At 35.2% G+C, this 18025-nt stretch overlaps 1 protein-coding gene across 1 annotated transcript in view; it reads right to left on the reverse strand.

Annotated features, from left to right (window-relative positions):
- Nucleotides 1-236: 236 nt before the first annotated feature.
- The window catches only part of FGD4 (FYVE, RhoGEF and PH domain containing 4), a 244567-nt gene continuing 226778 nt past the window's right edge, over nt 237-18025 (reverse strand). The window contains 3 exon segments of the mRNA XM_078156609.1: nt 237-2319; nt 11018-11158; nt 14784-14924. Coding sequence (XP_078012735.1) covers nt 2062-2319; nt 11018-11158; nt 14784-14924 — 540 coding nt within the window. The 3' untranslated portion in view covers nt 237-2061.

Here is an 18025-nt window from a genome sequence, read left to right on the forward strand (position 1 = left end):
ATAATATTTGCCTGCTCCTTTTCGGAGGAATAAATAGGATAGATTAAATGTCCTATTAAAATGGGCCTGAATTCCAGGTGTAATGGTCTAAAAACTTTGAGTAAAGGTTTTGTCATTCTCTTCATTTGTAATCCTCCATGGTTATATTCAATCCAGGCAGGCCTATATGTCTTTTAGCAGTCATATATTAGGAATAAATAGACAATCAAAGAAATAAATATAACTTGAGAAATGGCTCAACTTGAAAAGATAATGACATTTTAATCACAACAACTATATTGAGTTGGATTTTTTGTTTTGTCTCTGGAGGAAGACAAACAAAAGAGCAGTGTCTCCCCAGTAAAAAAAATGCCACCCAAAGATTGTGTCATATCCCTTTCTAACCTTCCCCAAATCTGTAAACTAAAATAAAAATTTTTCAAAAGTGAAGTTTTCTCTTTCTTTCTTGGGATATTGATCTCAGAAAGAAATGAGCTTTATAGATTTTTGACAATAAAAGTTTTCATTGACATTATTTTAACATAGGTTTTAATATTTTTAAACATTATACTTTCCCTAACAATCGAAATTGTATTAGTTGTCTAAAACTTATTTAACAATGCTAGGAAATTCAAGTGAAATTGTGTTAACGCCCATATAGTGATTTATAAATAACAGCACTTACTAAATAAATAGTAGCTGAGATGAGATGAATGGACTGATACATGAATATATCATGTGTGCATTATATATTCTACATTTAAATGTGCCTATAGAAAATAAGTGAAAAAATTTATTGAAAAAATTTTTCTACAAAGAAAATGTACCAAACATCATTCCCAAGTACTAACTCAGGTTTCACACAGACACAATGTTTTCAGATGAAAGGAAATGTTTTCAGTGAAAGGAAAGAGAATCCTTACAAATAATTGATGTTATAATACTTACTTCAACATTCATATGATTATAAAAATGAAATGTTCTAAATGCTCTGAGTGTCCCAGTGATCAAAATGGTAATTTATCTTATCTCAAAATAATGAAGACAAAAACATTACTAATTGAATATACACCCTATATTTAAATATGTAATATTAGCACCTTCAAATAGAGGCACTGTTTAAATAGGCTCAGAAAATAAAAGAAAAATTAATGGTCTTAAAATAGAGTTGGAATTCACTAATTTGTTACATGCCATAAAAACTGCTACATTTGTTAAACTTACAAAAATATCAAGACCATTAGGTATCAACTAATTGAACATAAATTGTCAAAACATTCTTTAGAATACTTTGCTTAATTCCAAGATAAAACATGCTTTGCTTTTTTAAAATATAGATAATAGACAAATATGATCCTAAAATCATGAAGTCAAAGTAGTCTATTTGATATTGTACATACATAAATCCTTATACTTCTGTTTTTTCCTTATGTGAATAATATATTTTTTAAAAGAAAAACAATTAGCTTTTTATTCTTATTAAATTGAAAGTCTAAAAGTCAATGTAATTTGTCTTTTTGATTTTTTCTATAAGAAAATACATTATAACATACACAACGTGTGTAAATAGCTTTAGATACTAACTTCAATAAAATGAATGCTTTAAACTAAACTTTCCCTGTATTTATCACTACATATCTATTTTGGCAATATGGAGGTATATCTTTCAAATTGTCAGAAGTCCTACATGAGCAAAGAATATAACAAAAAGTCTGTGGCACATTTTAACCTAACAGCAAGAGGATCAAATGCCATTTTCTTTAAGACAAACACAAGTGGTAAATACTCAAGGCAGAATCCTAAAGATGTTTCACTGTTCACATTAAAAAAAATTATCAGTGAAATGACTCTGTACAGCAAATTCATTAATGATACATAAGTTTAGGAAAACAGTCTGTTCTTACTGCACCCCTTCTCTCCCACCCCTAAATTTGCTTATGAACCTATATTTTTAACATAAAGTGCTAAAAGGTGTAGGGTTGTTGGGAATGTCTTATTTTCTGGGTTTTTTTCTTCACTTGCTTCATTGCACAGCTGTGTCCCACCCTCCTCCCACACCCCCAACAACAGGACATCTTTAACTCAGCATTCTGGCTTTCTTTTTAGTCCAGGATTATCATCTACTGTGATTTGTAGTTCATTTGGACACTCTGGTGTCTCACCTTTGACAGCTAAGTGGATGATTTTCAACCATTTCTGTTTCAGTTCCTCACTGTCTGCAGAAAAGCTGTGCACAGACTTAGACTGAGTCAGTTTGAAACTGTGAGGGAGATCAGCACTCCTTGGTGTATCATCCACTGTGTAGCCCAGGAGTGGAATGGTTGCCTGAGCTCTGACATCCTAAGAACGAAATGCCATTATGATTTAGAAAAGAATATGACATAGAAAAAGAGCAAAAAGAAACAAGAGCCAAATCCTACTCCCTCAATAAATTTGTTTTATGAAATGCATGATATGTAATATGTATATGTATATGATCATATAATTGTTGACACTTTTGGGTGTACCCTTCGCCACCATCTCTTACCTCCTCTGAGGATCATTCAATCCATATCTATCACCCAATCAAAATTCTGGTGGCTGCTTTCTACAGACCTCCAGGACACTCTGTTTCCTTCCTCACTGAATTCAGTGCCTGGTTCACAGTCTTTCTCTGCTGTTCTCATACTAGGGGACTTCAACCATACATACATAGGGACAGTCCCTCAAATACTCTATAACACTGTTGTTAGAGCTAAGATTTGGTCCAGCCATTCTCAGAAGAAATTTGAAACCGTGTTTTAAAAAACTTATAAACTATATACTCATTCCTGCAGAACCACTATTAAGTCTATGACTCAAAAAGATCAGGAAAAGGACCCAATATGCATTAAAAAATACTTATAGCAGCTCTTTTTGTAGTACCAGAGAAGTAAAACTAACAGGGAATGGCTGAACAAGTATGGTATATGAATGTAATGAAATACTACTATGCCATAACAATTTTAAATGCAATGATTTGACAAATCTGGGAAGATTTGTACGGACAGATGTAAATTTAGGTGAAAAGAACTAAGGGAACAGTTTTCACAATAATGATAACACTGTAAAAAACAAACCATAAGAATGCTGATCAATACAATGACCAACCATGATTCCACAGGACAAACGATGAGGCAGTATCTCCTGACAAAATAGTGATAGACCCAGGACACAAAATAAGGCATATATTTTTGGACATGGCCAATATGGGAGTCTGTTTTGCTTGTCTATGCATATTTGTTACTGTTTCTTCTTTTTTTTTTAATGCTAGGAATAGGAGGGAAACAAAGTAAATTTTTGTCTGGATTAGATGGTTAGATAACTTGAAGCAGGGAGTACAATTAGGCTATTATAGTAGTCTAAGTATCAGGTGATAATATATTAGGGAGGTGACAAACTGGAGAGAAGGGAGCCTATGCAAGATATATTGTGAAGGTAAAAATGACAAAATTTGACAATAGATTGGATATTTGCAGTACATTAAAGGAGTCAAAGATGATTCCAAAGATCCAAAGCCTGGATGACAGAGTCCAACAGTACTGGGGGAAAGATCAATTCTGTTACAGTCATGTTTACTTAAAGATGCTTATGGGATGTTGATTTTGAGATATCCAAAATCAGTTATTGATATGGGGATGGCGCTCAGGCAAAGTTTAGGGTTAGATACTTAGATCTGAGAATTATCTACATAGAAATGGTAGTTGAATACATGGGAAGTAATCAAAATCATCAAACAAGTTAATAGAGAACATAAAAGAAGAGGGGCCCAGGACAGAGCTTCCTTCTTTATTTTCATATGTATCATAAAAAGGAATTTATTAAGACTGCTTCTCCTATTTTTCCTAACAGTTTATATAATATTAGAATCGTTTTTTTGAATGTTTGATAGAATTCACTTGAAAATGCATACGATCTTGGAATTTTTGTTCTTTGGAAGTTGATTTATGGTTTGTTCACTTTCTTTTTCTAAGACTGGGTTATTTAAATTATCTATTTAATGTTAATTCTATTCCATGTTAATCTGGATATCTTATATTTTTGTAAATATTCATCCATTTCAATTAAGTTGTCAGTTTTGTTAGGATTTAGCTGAACAAAGTAGTTGCTAATAATATAATTTATTTCCTTGTTGTAATTTTTTTTTATTTTGGCAATTTGATTTTCCTCCTTTTATACTTAAATTAGCTAACATTTTATCTATTTATTGTTTTTAAATAGCTCATAGATTTATTAATTCAATTTCTTAATTTATAAACTCAAAACCTTTTATTCATATGAATGTCTTCCATATTGTTTGGGATTTCCATTTTGTTGTTTAATTGAGATTTCAAAATTTGTTGGTTTTCTAGATTTTTTAGTTGCATTCCCAATTCATTGATCTGATTTCTTTTTCTCTTCTTTTCTTTTTTGTTTATGAAAGAGTTAAGAGACATAAAATTTCCTCTAAGGACTGCTTTGTGTGCATCTCCAAATTTTTATGTTGTCAGTTATCTTTAATGATATCATCTATTGTTTCCATGCTTTGTTTTCTGACCAACCAAATCTTTATAATTAAATTAAACATCCTTTTGTCCTACTTCTCTCTCCCACTCCTCTTATCTTCTAACAATCACTGAAACCTGTGTCTCCCCTCAGATGGCACAGCTTTCCTGGCTACCCTTTCTAGTACTGGCTGAACTGTCACTCATTCCCCTTGGCTCACTGGTCAAGAAAGGGGAGGTGGAACAATCTTTGCTCTCTATTGTCACTTCCAAGTTTTCTCCTCACCTCAAACATCTCTCTCCTTCTTTGAGAGCCATCTTCCACTCAATCAAATTTTGGTAACTGCTGTCTACAGACTTCCAGTTCAATTCCCTTCCTTCCTCAATGACTTTCCAATTTTTCTCTCTTCCCCAAATCCTGCCCTCATACTAAAGGACTTCAACATGCATAATGACCCTCCCTCAAATACCCTAACCACTCAGGTCACTTTCCATACCTACTCCTCTACCCCACTTCAGCCACTCACAAAGATGGTGATTCCCTCGATCTTGCCATCACCCGTAAATGCACCAATCCATGTTCAAGGAATCTCTTTATCTGACCAGGATCTATTGGCTTACCATTCCCATAACAAATCCTTCTCATTGCCCACATCATAAACTCCAATCCCTTGTCCCCTAAGCCATCTCTCTTACACTAGTCATTTAATATTCCTTTCTCCATCTTGATATCCCTTAATGAACCAATTGAATTCTATACTATCCTACTTTTGTGTCCCTTCCCAGCCCTGCCCCCACCTCCCTCCATGTATCCAATTAAGCCTTGCACCAAGCTTCAGTCATGGATCACTCCCACTATCCACCACTTTCATGGATGGATGTCCAGTAGACATCTTAAACATTTTAAACTCAACATGCCCCAAACAGAATTCATTATCTTTCCTTCTAAAACTTTCCTCCACTCCTACCTTCTCTACTACTGTAGAGGGAAACACTGTGCTCCCAAAACCTCAGGCTTACAACCTAGGTGTCATCCTTAACTCCTCACTGTTTTTCACCCACCCCACTCCCACATCCAATCTGTAGCCAAGAACTATCAACTTTACCTTTGCAATATTTATCGAATACACTTCCTTCTTTCCTGATACTGCCACCACTCTGGTGTAGGCTCTCAGTTGAACTATTCCAACAGCCTGCTGGTAGGTCTGCCTGCCTTAAATTTCTTTTCATTGCCATTTATCTGCCAAAGTGATTTTCCTGACAATCCAACTAAGGCACCCCCTCACTCAATAAACTCCAGTGGCTCCCTATTATCCCCAGGACCAATTACAAAATCCTCTGTTTGGCACTCAAAGTCCTTCATAGTCTATTCCCTTCCTACCTTTCCAGTCTTCTCATATATTATACTCCACCATATACTCTGTCACTGATACTGTCCTTCTTATTGTTCCATGAACAAGCCAATCCATCTCTCAGGTCTGGGTATTTTCTCTGGCTTTCCCCATGCCTGGAATGCTTTCCCTTCTGATCTCTGTCTCCTGGATTCCTTTAAGTCCTAAGTAAAATCCCATCTATAGGATGCATTTCCCAATGCCTTTTAATTTTAGTACCTTCCCTCTGTTAATTATTCTCTCTCTATATTGAATATAGCTTCTTTGCATATATTTAATTGCTTGTTTTCTCCATTAGAATATGACCTCCTTGAGAGCAGGGATTATCTTTTGCCTCTTTTTGTATCTCTAGCACTTAAAACAGTGTCTGGCATATATAGTAAGTATTTAATGTTTACTGATTGACTGAGTCTCCATTTAACTTTTAAACTTTCTTCAGTGGCATTTTATTGACTATAATTGTTATTGTTTTATGGTCAATAAGGGATGTGTTTAATACTTCTGTTTCTGCATGTGTTTTGGGGGTTTTTTTATGCTCTAATATTTTGTCAATTCTTGTGAAAATGCCATTAAAACACATACATACATCCATATGTTTATGTATAGGCATACATATAGCTATAGATGCTCTATGTATATACATACATACACACATGCATATATACACACAATTGCCCAAGATCTATCATATTTCTCAAATTCTATTCAGGTCTTTACCTTCTTTCTTGTTTTTATTGTTGTTGAGGATAGATTTGACTAAAGGACAAACACCATAGCTGGCCTCCCCTACACCCCTGCACTATTATAGTTTTACTGTCTATTTCTCTCTGTAATTCACCAAGCTTCTCCTCTAAATATTTAGATGCTATGTCATTAGGGATACACATGCTAAGTACCAAAATTAATTGTCTATGGTACCTACAGCAAAAAAAAAATTATCTATGGTACTTTTCAGTAATTCACCTGTTTATCTCTTAGATAAATCTATTTTTGTTGATCGCTATTCTTACTTTTTTGAGTTCAGCTGAAGCATGGTAGATTTTGCTTCAGTCTCTTATCAGTCTTTATATTTCAATTGTATTTCTTATAAACATCATATTGTTGGATTCTAATTTCTAAACCATTTTACCATCCTCTTCCATTTTATGGGCAAGTTCATCCTATTTCCAAGATCAGTTATGATCATTAATTTTGCATTTGACTGTTATTTTCTTATACTTCCCCCCCCACCTTTGCTTTCTGCTCCTTCTTTACAAAGAAGAAGAATTTCATGGAACAGGAACATGGTCCACATCAGTGGATTTAAACCAACCAACTTATGTCCCCCTGCCCCTTTTCTCCACTCATGCAGACACCAATTTCAGGTTCTTACTTTTTTTTTTCCATTTCAAGCTCCCTCTGTAAACCTACCCTTCTCATTTGTCCCTTTCCCCCCTTTCTTTTCTTCCCTTTTTCCCTGTTGAGTTTTTATATGTGTGTGTGTGTGTGTGTGTATGTATATGTATATACACACACCAAACTTTGTATGTTTTATCTTCTTTAACCACTTCAGATGAAAGTGAGGTTTTAATGACAAACAAGGTTTCTTGCATGCCTTTGTATAGACTTCTACCGGCAGAATCCAATTATACAAGACAATAAGTCTCTTCCCCACCTACTCCTTCCTTTTTATCTTCTAATATATTATTTTCCCTTGCCTCTTCCTTTCCTTTAAAAATTTTTTTTGAACAATCATGAAAACATTACAAAGCAGCTTCAAGACCTCTGCCTTCTCTGACTCCCTCTATGTCCCCTCATGATGTTAAGCATCTGAGGGTACACGTGTTTCATCACTTCCAAACACTTTATAAAGTCACTTTAGATTGCTTGGTTATATTTAGCTTTCTACATTTTTCTTTATTCCCATATTTATATTTCAAAGTTTCTACTCTAATTTTTCATCAGGAATGCTTAACAGTCCTTCATTTCATTAAAGGTCCATTTTCCCCCATATGATTGTTTATAATCATTTTTGCTGTGTAAGATATTCTTAGTTGTAAACCTAATAAGTCTTTTGCCTTATGGAATATCATAATCCAAACTCTCTATATCTTGAAAGTGGTAGCTGCTAAATCTTGTATGATCCTGAATGTGGTTCCTTAGGTACTCAAAGTCTTTGTTTTTGGCAGTTTGCTGTATTTTTCTTGGACTTGGAACCTTTGTATCTTGCTTATAACATTCCTATTAGGGATTTCTTTCCAGAGGAAAATGATGAATTCTTTCACTATCCCTTCTCATTCCAAGATATGTTAGCATCTTTCTTTCATAATTTCTTGAAATGTGATATCTACGCTCTTATGGCTTTCAGGTACTGTGATAATTTCCCCCCTATTTTTAAAATAAATATTTATTGATAAATTTTGTTTTTTACATCACTAGAATTTTCCCCAGTATCTTTCCTCAGAGAGGTATCCAATATAACTAATTTTTTAAAAGAAAAAAAACCCAAAACTGATAGATATGTTGAAAAAGTCTATATCACACCTATGGACCTTTCATCTCTGCAAAGAGAGGTGGGGATGTCTTCTCATATCACTTCTTTAAAGTCATGATTGTTTTTTATAATTTTTGCAAAATTTAATTTTGTTCATCTTATAGTTTTTCTTTCCAATTTATGTGGTTGTAGCCACTGCATGTATATGTACATATGCACACACAACACACATACATATTGAGTAATCAGAGCCAAGAAAACCACATATGTGTGTATGTAGTTTTCTTGGTTCTGCTTACTCAGTTCAGCATCAATCATGTAAATTTTTCCATAATTCTCTATATTCATAATATTAATTTTTTTTTATGGCATGGTAATATTCCATTATATTCACGTACTTTGTTTAGCTGTTCCCCAGTTGACAGGTACACATGCTATTCATTCAATGATTCTTGGTTTTTTTGTTGTTGTTGGGCAATGGGGGTTAAGTAACTTGCCCAGGGTCACACAGTCAGTAAGTATTATGTGTCTGAGGCTGGATTCGAACTCAGGTCTTCCTGAATCCAGGGGTGGTGCTCTATCCACTGCTCCACCTAGCTGCCCCCATTCAATGATTCTTACATTATCTCTAACTTATCTGTTTTGTAGGTCAGTTTTTTAAAAAACATGAGACATTTTCTATTTTCTTGTATTTTTTTCAGTCTTTTGACTTTGTTTTAGCATTTCTTCTTATCTCATGGAGTCATTAACTTCTGTTTTGTTTGTTCTACTTTCAATGAATCTGTTACTTTGATAAGGTTTTGTGCCTCTTGTGCTAAGCTATTAAATCCCTTTTTAATCTTCCTTCCAAAGCTATCTTTTCCCTCAGTTCCTTCCTCTATCACACTAACTTCATTCATAATATAATTTTTAAACTTAAAAAAACCCACTCTTGCATGAGATCAGGCTGTGTTATTAGAGGTGTTACTTGTAGGTGTTTTGGATATATTCTGTTAGAAGTCAATTCTTTATCTTTTGTTGTTGTTTACTCATTCTTCCAGTTTCTTTACTTCTTATAGTAGGACTATGTATTAGAAGCAGACTCAATGAACTTCTGGGCAGGACTGTCATGGCCTTGAATGAAACTGGCTTCTCTTATCTGGGGTCCTTTCACTATGTTCTTTAGATACTGAGTGCAGTGTTCTTGAAGATAACGAAACTGTTGGAGGTGGGAAGCTGCAGCCTTTCAGTGAGTCCTATGTGGTCAGATCAAGAGCATGGTATGATTGCTTCTCTCCTGGGCTTCTTGGGATGCAGACTCTGGTTCACGTCTAGGCAAGGCAGCTGAAGATTTCTCCTTGGGCAGTGCTCTAATAAATAGTAGTTGCCTCAGCCTCTCTCAGATTCAGCATGCTGAGACAGACTGGATTGCTGGCCTATCCCTGCTCTGGATCCTGGGAAGAATTTGTGATCTGCTCTGGAAGACTTCAGTCTGCTGAGTCTTGGATTGGGCCCCTCTGGGAGGCCCTTTCTGGCTGGCCTGGGTGAAGGGTAAAGTCAACAACTCACTTTAGGTTGCCCTTTGCTGCACTGCTGGCTCCTGTTTAGAGCCTTGGGACTTGAATCCTCAATTTGGCCTCTTTTGGGGATCCTTATTACTTACTGGCCTAGGTATGGGGCTGAGTAGGCAATTTGTTCTGACAGACACTGCCCCACTACCTGTTTGGTGCCCTGGGAATTGAGACATTGATTTTGGCCCACCCTCGTTTCACAGTTCCCATTCTGGTCACTTGTTAGTGGGTCAAACTTGTGATCTTGGGCTAGAAAGGTATCTTACTATGGTTTCTCCTCAGATCTCTCAATCACCACTCTGTTATCTTAGTTCTAGTAGTTGTGGGGAAAGCTGGGTTGTACTACTTCTTGCTATTCTAGCATTTTGGTTGGTGTTACCTCATTAGAACATTTTAATAGCCAATATTACAGATACATTTACATGTATATTTTTAAATGCAAGGGGATACCTTCTCCCCCCCCCCAGTTTGTTTAAAAAATACATTTCTATTTTTGTTGGAATTAATGCATGTGTGGATATCTCACATCTAGAAATTTAGCACTTGGAAGTCAAGGGGTTGTGATTTTCCACAGTAAGTTAAAACACACCTGTGTCTTCTTCTCAATGATTGTTATTCAATGATATTAAGCTAGATTTATTTAAATGTCCTTTTCCTCAAAATTTCACATGTTCACTTTGGTGAACATTTATTTTTACATCTAAAGTATATTTATTTACATCTAGGTACATTTATTTTTATATGTAAAGGGACCATAATTATTCTCCTTAATGTGCCTTTTGCTAAATTTCTTTTACTGTCCTACTCTAATCCCAAATTCAACTCAATCTTTGTCAAACTCATTAAACAGGAAAAAAAAGATAAAAAAACCAGGAAACCTTATTCATATAGAGGAGGGAAAAATCTGTAAGGTAAATAAAAAAGAACCAAGCATTTTAGAATAAGAAAACTTGAAACTTTGGGTATAGATAATGGATATCTGTAATTTTAGTGAGCTAAAGCCTAAACTTTTGAATTCTCCATTTTATAGAGAAGGGACTAAGGGATTCTAGAATTACCTTCCTTGTCCCTCAATTCATCCCTGACCAGTATGCTCAACAGAAGGCAATTATTATGATGTACCTGTGGGGCACCATACATGTAGAGTACAAGAGCTTCTTGCTTAGGGATGACACACCAAGCTTTTTGCCAGGGCTTTGACTTTTCCATATACTGAAGAAAGCTGCATATGATACTGTTTCCAGAAACCTCTGCTGATTCAATCTGTGAATATGTAGCAAAGACAACAAAAGGAGATAGAAACATATTATCCTTTAAGTACAGATATAGACACTAAGCCGGATAAACAACTTATAAAAATATAAATCAAAATCTTAAGAAAATTAATAATTAACAAAATAAATTTGCTAATGAATTAATGAAATTATTTAAAAACTTCTCCATATCTATCCCCAAATAAACACAATTCTGCTAAATATCCAAATATGCATCAATAAGGCAAGGATCTGTGATTAGACTGGAAGTTACTCTTTTCACTGACATAACTATAATTTGGTAGTTAAGTTGCTTAACATGTAACCTGAGCCTCAGAGAAGTTAAATGACTTGTTCATGGTCACACAACTGGGTATCACAGATAGAGTTTGAACCCAGGTCTTCCTGACTCCAGGTCTAGCACTCTATTTACTACACCATGCTGTATTTCCTAAATAGAATTAATGGAAATGGAAAGCATTTTTAACAGTTCAAACACTTCATCTTTTCTACATATAACATTTGTAGTCAAATATAACACAATATATTTGCAATATATCACAATACATATCAGCAACATATCACAAGGATCATAGATTATGACCTGGTGGGATTTATACCAGGAATGTGGGGCTGGTTCAATATTAAGAAAACTAGAAGCATAATTGGTCCTATCAATAACAAAATATTTTTATTATTATGTCAACAGATGCAGAAAAAGCTTAAACAAAACACAACATCCGTTCCTATTTAAAAAAAAACTAGAAAGAAATGGAGCCTTTCTTAAAATGATAAGTAGTCTCTATCTAAAACCATGAGCAAGTATCATCTGTTGTGAAGATAAACTTCCCAATATGATCAGAGTAGCAAGGATGTCCATTATCAACACTAATACTCAATATTGTATTCGAAATGCTAGCTATAGCAATAAGACAAAAAAAATTTGAAAAAAATTAGCAAAGAGGAAACAAAACTATCACTCTTTGCAATATGATATGATGGTATACTTTAGAGAATCCTAAAGAATTAACTAAAAAAACCAGTTGAAACAATTAACTTAAGAAAAATTGTAGGATATAAAATAAATCTACATAAAATCATCAACCTTTCTATACACTACCAACAAAACCCAGCAGCAAGAGGAAAAAAAGAGAAATTCCATTTAAAGTAAGTGCAGACAACATAAAATAGTTGGAAATCTACCTACTAAGAAAAACTCAGGGACTATATGAACACAATTACAAAACACTTTTCACACAAATAGAGATCTAAATAATGGAAGAAATATTAATTGCTCATGGGTAGGCCAGGCCAGTATAATAAAAATGATAATTCTACCTGAATTCATTTACTTATTCAGCGTCATATCAATCAAACTACCAAACTATTTTATGGAGCAGAAAATATACTAACAAAATTCATCTGGAAGAGCAAAAGGTTAAGAATATCAAGGGAATCAATGAAAAAAAAATGTGAAGGAAAGCAGCCCAGCAGTATCAGGTTTTAAACTATATAACAAAAGGGTAGTCATCTACGATTTGGTACTGGCTAAAAAATACAGGGGTGAATCAATGGAAGACTAGGTACACAATACACAGTAGTAAATAACCATAGTAACTTAGTGTTTGATAAACCCAAAGATCTAAGCTTTCAGGGTAAGAACCCATCATTTGACAAAAATTGCTAGAAAAACTAGAAAGCAGTTTGCCAGAACTAGGCATACACCAACATCTCATATCATATATTGAGATAAAGTCAAAATGGAGAAATGATTTAAACATAAGGGGTGATATCATAAATTAGGGGAGCATGGAAAAAACATACCTATCAGATCTATGGATAATGGAAGTTTATGACCAAATAAGTGATATCTGGACCATAAGAAGTAAAATGAATAATTTTGATTGTATGAAGTTAAAAAGTTTTTGCATAAACAAAACTAATGTAGCCAAAATTAGAAGGAAAACAGGAAACTAGGGAAAATTTTATAGCAAGTATCTCTGATAAAGGCACCATTTCTCATAGATAGAGAATTAAGTGAAATATATAAAAATATGAGCCACTCCTCAGTTGGTAAATGGTCAATGTCACATGAAAACAAATACTCTAAATCACTACTGATTAGAGAAATGCTTTGATAAAGCATTTGAGAAATGCTTCAGAAAAAATTCTGAGATACCACCTCATACCTAATCAGATTGGCTAACATGACAGAAAAGAAAAATGAGACATGCTGGGGGGATGTGGGAAAGTTAAGACACCAATGCACTGTTGGTGGAGTTGTGAACTAGTCTAATCATTCTGGAGAATAATTTGGAACTATGCTCATCTATAAAACTGTGCATACCCTTTTACCTAATAATAGCACTACCAGGTCTGCATCCCAAAGAGATCAAGAAAAGGCAAAAGGGCCTTTTGCATAAAAAATATTTATAGTAGCTCTTTTTGTGGTGGCATAAAACTGGAAATTGAGGGGATGACCACTAACTGAGGAATGGCTGAACAAGTTGTAATATATGATTGTGATGGAACACTATTATGCTACAAGAAATGACAAACAGGATGTTTTCAGGAAAAACCTGAGAAGACTTCTATGAACCCTACAGCCTTTTTCTTCTTTTCTTACAATTTTTTATTATATGAATTAACAAAATGTCTTCTTTTTCCAGTATTCCCAAGAACAAAAGGGACTTATAGAGGACAGGCCTGCTGGAAAAATACAGTCACAATATGATGAAAAATTGAATTCTTAGGAGATCAGTAAATTGAAATGTGGCAGCTTACAGGGATTAAGCAAGATATAAACCTAGAGAGATCCTGAGACAATTCAGTTACTCATCAGAACTTGGAACACAAGCTAATCTCATAATTTCCTTAATCTAATCCTTATTGGATTGTATTTCTCACAGAGACCAATTGTTGAAATAACTACATGAGTGACTGGAGAACAGGGGAGGTCTCATCAGTGGCCTTTAGTGCTACTTTCCTCTCATTATCATTGGTTAATAATACGATAGAGCACAGCCAATGGGTGTACAATTATTTCTTTTTCCCAAAGTGAAGTGATCAGAACCAAGAGCACACAGTGATAGCAATATTGTAAGGATGATCAACTGTGAAAGAATTAGCTATTCTGATCAAGACAATGATCTAACACAATTTCAAAGGATCCATGATGAAAAATGCTATCCACCTCCAGAGAAAACTGGTGAATTCAGAGTGCAAACTGATGAATACTTTTTTTAACTTTATTTTTCTTACGAACAGATGTGTTTTTTTCTGCAACATGGCTAATATGGAAATTTTAAAAACTACTCCATATTTGTAATGTCATATATACTTTTGTAAATAGGTATGACTGAGAAGGGAGAGAAGGTAACAAACATTTATTAAGCACTTACTCTGCGCCAGGCATTGCGCTAAGAACTTGACAAATATTATCTCATTCGATCCTCATAACAATCCTGGGAGATATTATAATCTCATTTTATAGTTGAGGAAACTTATATAGACTTGGTAAATGTTTTAGGCCATCTTTGAACTTAGACCATCTTCTTGAATCCAGATCCATTACTATTTGTCATTAAAACGTTTAAATAGTACATAAGGATAAGACTCTCATTTTTTCATCATACCTCTAAGATTCCTTTCCTTTTCTTTTCTTCACTGTCTGTGCATCCAATTATTATTTGATAGCAGTCTTTACAAACTTTGTTCCATTTACCACCATCATATTCAAGTTGAGCCTTATAGTCGGAACATTTCCAACAGACCACCTTAAAAACAAGGAAAAAAAGGAATAGCAATCATATTCACAGACCACTGCTATTTCTTAAGCAGAATTCCACTACAGCTAATAGTAACAGCTAAGAAGAATTTAAATATTTGCTCCAAAACAAATGCTGGTTGAAAAACTGATTGATTTTGTTACATAATGTGAAAGATTAGGTTTTTATGTGACTAATACCCTAATTTTCTAATGAAAGTTCATCTAACCTAAACAGATAGATTAATACATTACAAGTCCTTAAGTTACAAGTAAGTAAAAGTTATTGCCTCTCTCTTACTATTTATAAGAAGAAAAATTATCACAAAACCCTATTACTTCAGTAATGGATCTTGTTCTTTTTTTCAAGAGGATCGATAACATCACAGGGTGATGTCTTGACTTGCAAGTGATTTGGATTTAACTGAGACAGAGTTGCACAAAGTCATCAGCTTCACTCACTCTTCCAGAGTCATTGAAGTCCAGTGGCAAGACAAAAGTCAAGATGACTGGCCAAGGCCTGGGATGCAGTGGGTTATCTTGGTGTCTTTGATGTCTGACCAAGCCATAAGCAAGGACCCCACGGTGAGTGCTTCAGCTGTTTTTCTGGCCGTTGGAACAAACTGCTCTCATCTCCCCATTCTGTCAAGGGAAGTTTTCATATACTTGGTGTAGACATCCTCCTAACTCACTGAGAGGTTTGAGGCCTATTGATACTCTTAATCTGGTTAACTTTAACTTTAGCCTGCATGCCGAGATGGTTTTACTGGAATGGGGCTGCTGTGCATGCTCCAGCTTCTTGGAACCACAGCTGGGAGTTGGGTGAAAGGCAGATACCTAAAAGTGGATAAGCAACCCTGATAAAGCCCCAGCAAGCCCTGCACTTGAAGTGCTAGTCCTCCCTAAACACCACATATACCCAGTAATGGAACTATACGTTTCTTGAAAGGCAGTTTCTACCTGGCACTATCAGGGAGGTAAGGTGGCTATTGTGATAAGACCAGCATTTTCCTAATAAAACTTCCTTTGGCCTCCTGCTTCCCTGACACAGCTTCTTGGTCTAGGGGTAATAAAAAGTCCCAGTCATTCACAGTCTGGACATCTCAGACTTGATGGTGCCTAAGACCTCAGGAGTTACCAAACCCTGGCTGACCAGATTCATTTCTAGGTGGAGACAAGATAGGCCAGAGAACCTAAGTCTATGGTGTCTGTGTTGTTTCTGTGTCAGGGCAAAGTCAGTCTCCTTTGTAAATGCTCAGTGACAAATTTAACATTCTGTATTACATTTGAGCTCAGTTGTAGAGCTAGAAAATAAACAGACTCTAAGAAGAGGTTTTTGACAAGTGTCATTCTAACATTTAAGCCACCTCACCAAAAAGTTTAGTCCAAACTAAAGCTTTGTATATAGAAAGGAGAAAGAAATCTACATATAAATTTCTTAAATACTCCATAAACATTTGTTGCTTGAAAGAATATGTCAGTCAGTTACCAAGCATTTATTAAGCACTTACTATGTGCTAAGCGGATTGATGGAGATCAATTTGAAAGCATCTTTGATAGTGAACTTTGTAATTACAGCTAAAGTAAAATTTTGTTCTTTAATTTAATGTCTTCAAATTAACATTAACATAATGACTAGGGTACATTGCATCCTATTGTCATTGGCTTCAACAGGCCAATTAAATTCACTTGCTGCACTAGAATTCTGCTGTATTGAGCACTCTTTGAAAAAGGTGGGCATTGGTTGGTTATATTTTTTTAACATTATATACACATGAGTTTACCTTAAAATATTTTACAGTACCATTTGTTTAATGAAAACTGGATATAATCAATCAATATTCATGAACACTTAACATGTCCATATATAATATCAGAGGTAAGCCTTTATTCTAGTACTGAACATGTCTTCCCATACAAGGTAGAAAAATACCCACTGACACCACAGGAGGATTGATGGAGTCATGACAAGTCAGGACAAGATGGAGCCATGCTGTTGGACTCAAACTTTAAAAGGAAGAGCAGACACAGCCAGAGATGGAAAGAACCAGAGCTTAGGCAACTAGGTGGCACACTGGATAGAGCACTGGGCCTGGAGTCAGGAAGACTCATCTTCCTAAATTCAAATCTGTCCCCAAACACTTATATGACCTTGGGCAAGTCACTTAACCCTCTTTGCCTCAGTTTCCTCATTTGTAAAATGAGCTGGAGAAGGAAATAGCAAACCACTCCAGTATCTTTGCCAAGAAAACTCCAAATGGCGTCATAAAGAATTGGACACAACTAAAAAACTGAACACAGACAGAAGCTTGAACTAGGTAGTGCATCACTACAAACCTCCAAGGAACCACGTAGCCCAGAAGAGAAGAGGGAATTAAATGGTCTCAGAAATAGCAGTAGAGTAATAGATGATTTCTTGGATAATGGTCCCAAATGCTTTCTTCTTTTAGGAGGGCAGGTTAGTAAAGATGGAAGTACATGTATGTGCTTCTGGGACAGAACAGCAGAAAGGTTGATAGAATCAAGGAGAGGAGATACTAGACATGCCAATTTCCAGGACCAAGTAGTAGCTGGAACTCTGGGTATTCAGGTGGAGGAGGGGGTAGGAGATGGAAACAGTAGGGACAGGAGAGGAAGCAAATAACAAAAAACTGAGCCAAAAAATGGAAGAGTAAGCTCAAAATTTGTCTTCACTAGCACTATGAATTATGTGAATTCTCAAGAGACTGTAAAAGGCTTCAAATTTCTATTGACCTTATTTTTTCCCCTTTCTGGGAGATCCAATGAGGGTTGTATTGGATGATTTTTAATAATTCTTGGGAAGATAGGATCATGAAAGGGAGAAGGGTTACCTTTCTCTTGACCCTAAGTCTTGGCAAAGAGACATTAACACTAGAGACTTGGAGAAAGAAATGGCAAATCACTCCAGTATTTTTGACAAATAAAACAAAAACAAAACCCACTCCAAATGTGGTCACAAAGAATCAGACATGACTGAAAATGTCTGAACAACAACTCAACACTACACCCATGGCAAAGATGGAGGTACACATACAAGGAAAAAAAAAAGAACCATATCTGCTGATAGCAAGTGCTTTAGTGGAAAAGGTA

Source organism: Phascolarctos cinereus, unplaced genomic scaffold (assembly GCF_003287225.1).
Source record: "Phascolarctos cinereus isolate Bilbo 61053 unplaced genomic scaffold, phaCin_HiC Scaffold_1;HRSCAF=81, whole genome shotgun sequence".
Lineage (NCBI taxonomy): Eukaryota > Metazoa > Chordata > Mammalia > Diprotodontia > Phascolarctidae > Phascolarctos > Phascolarctos cinereus.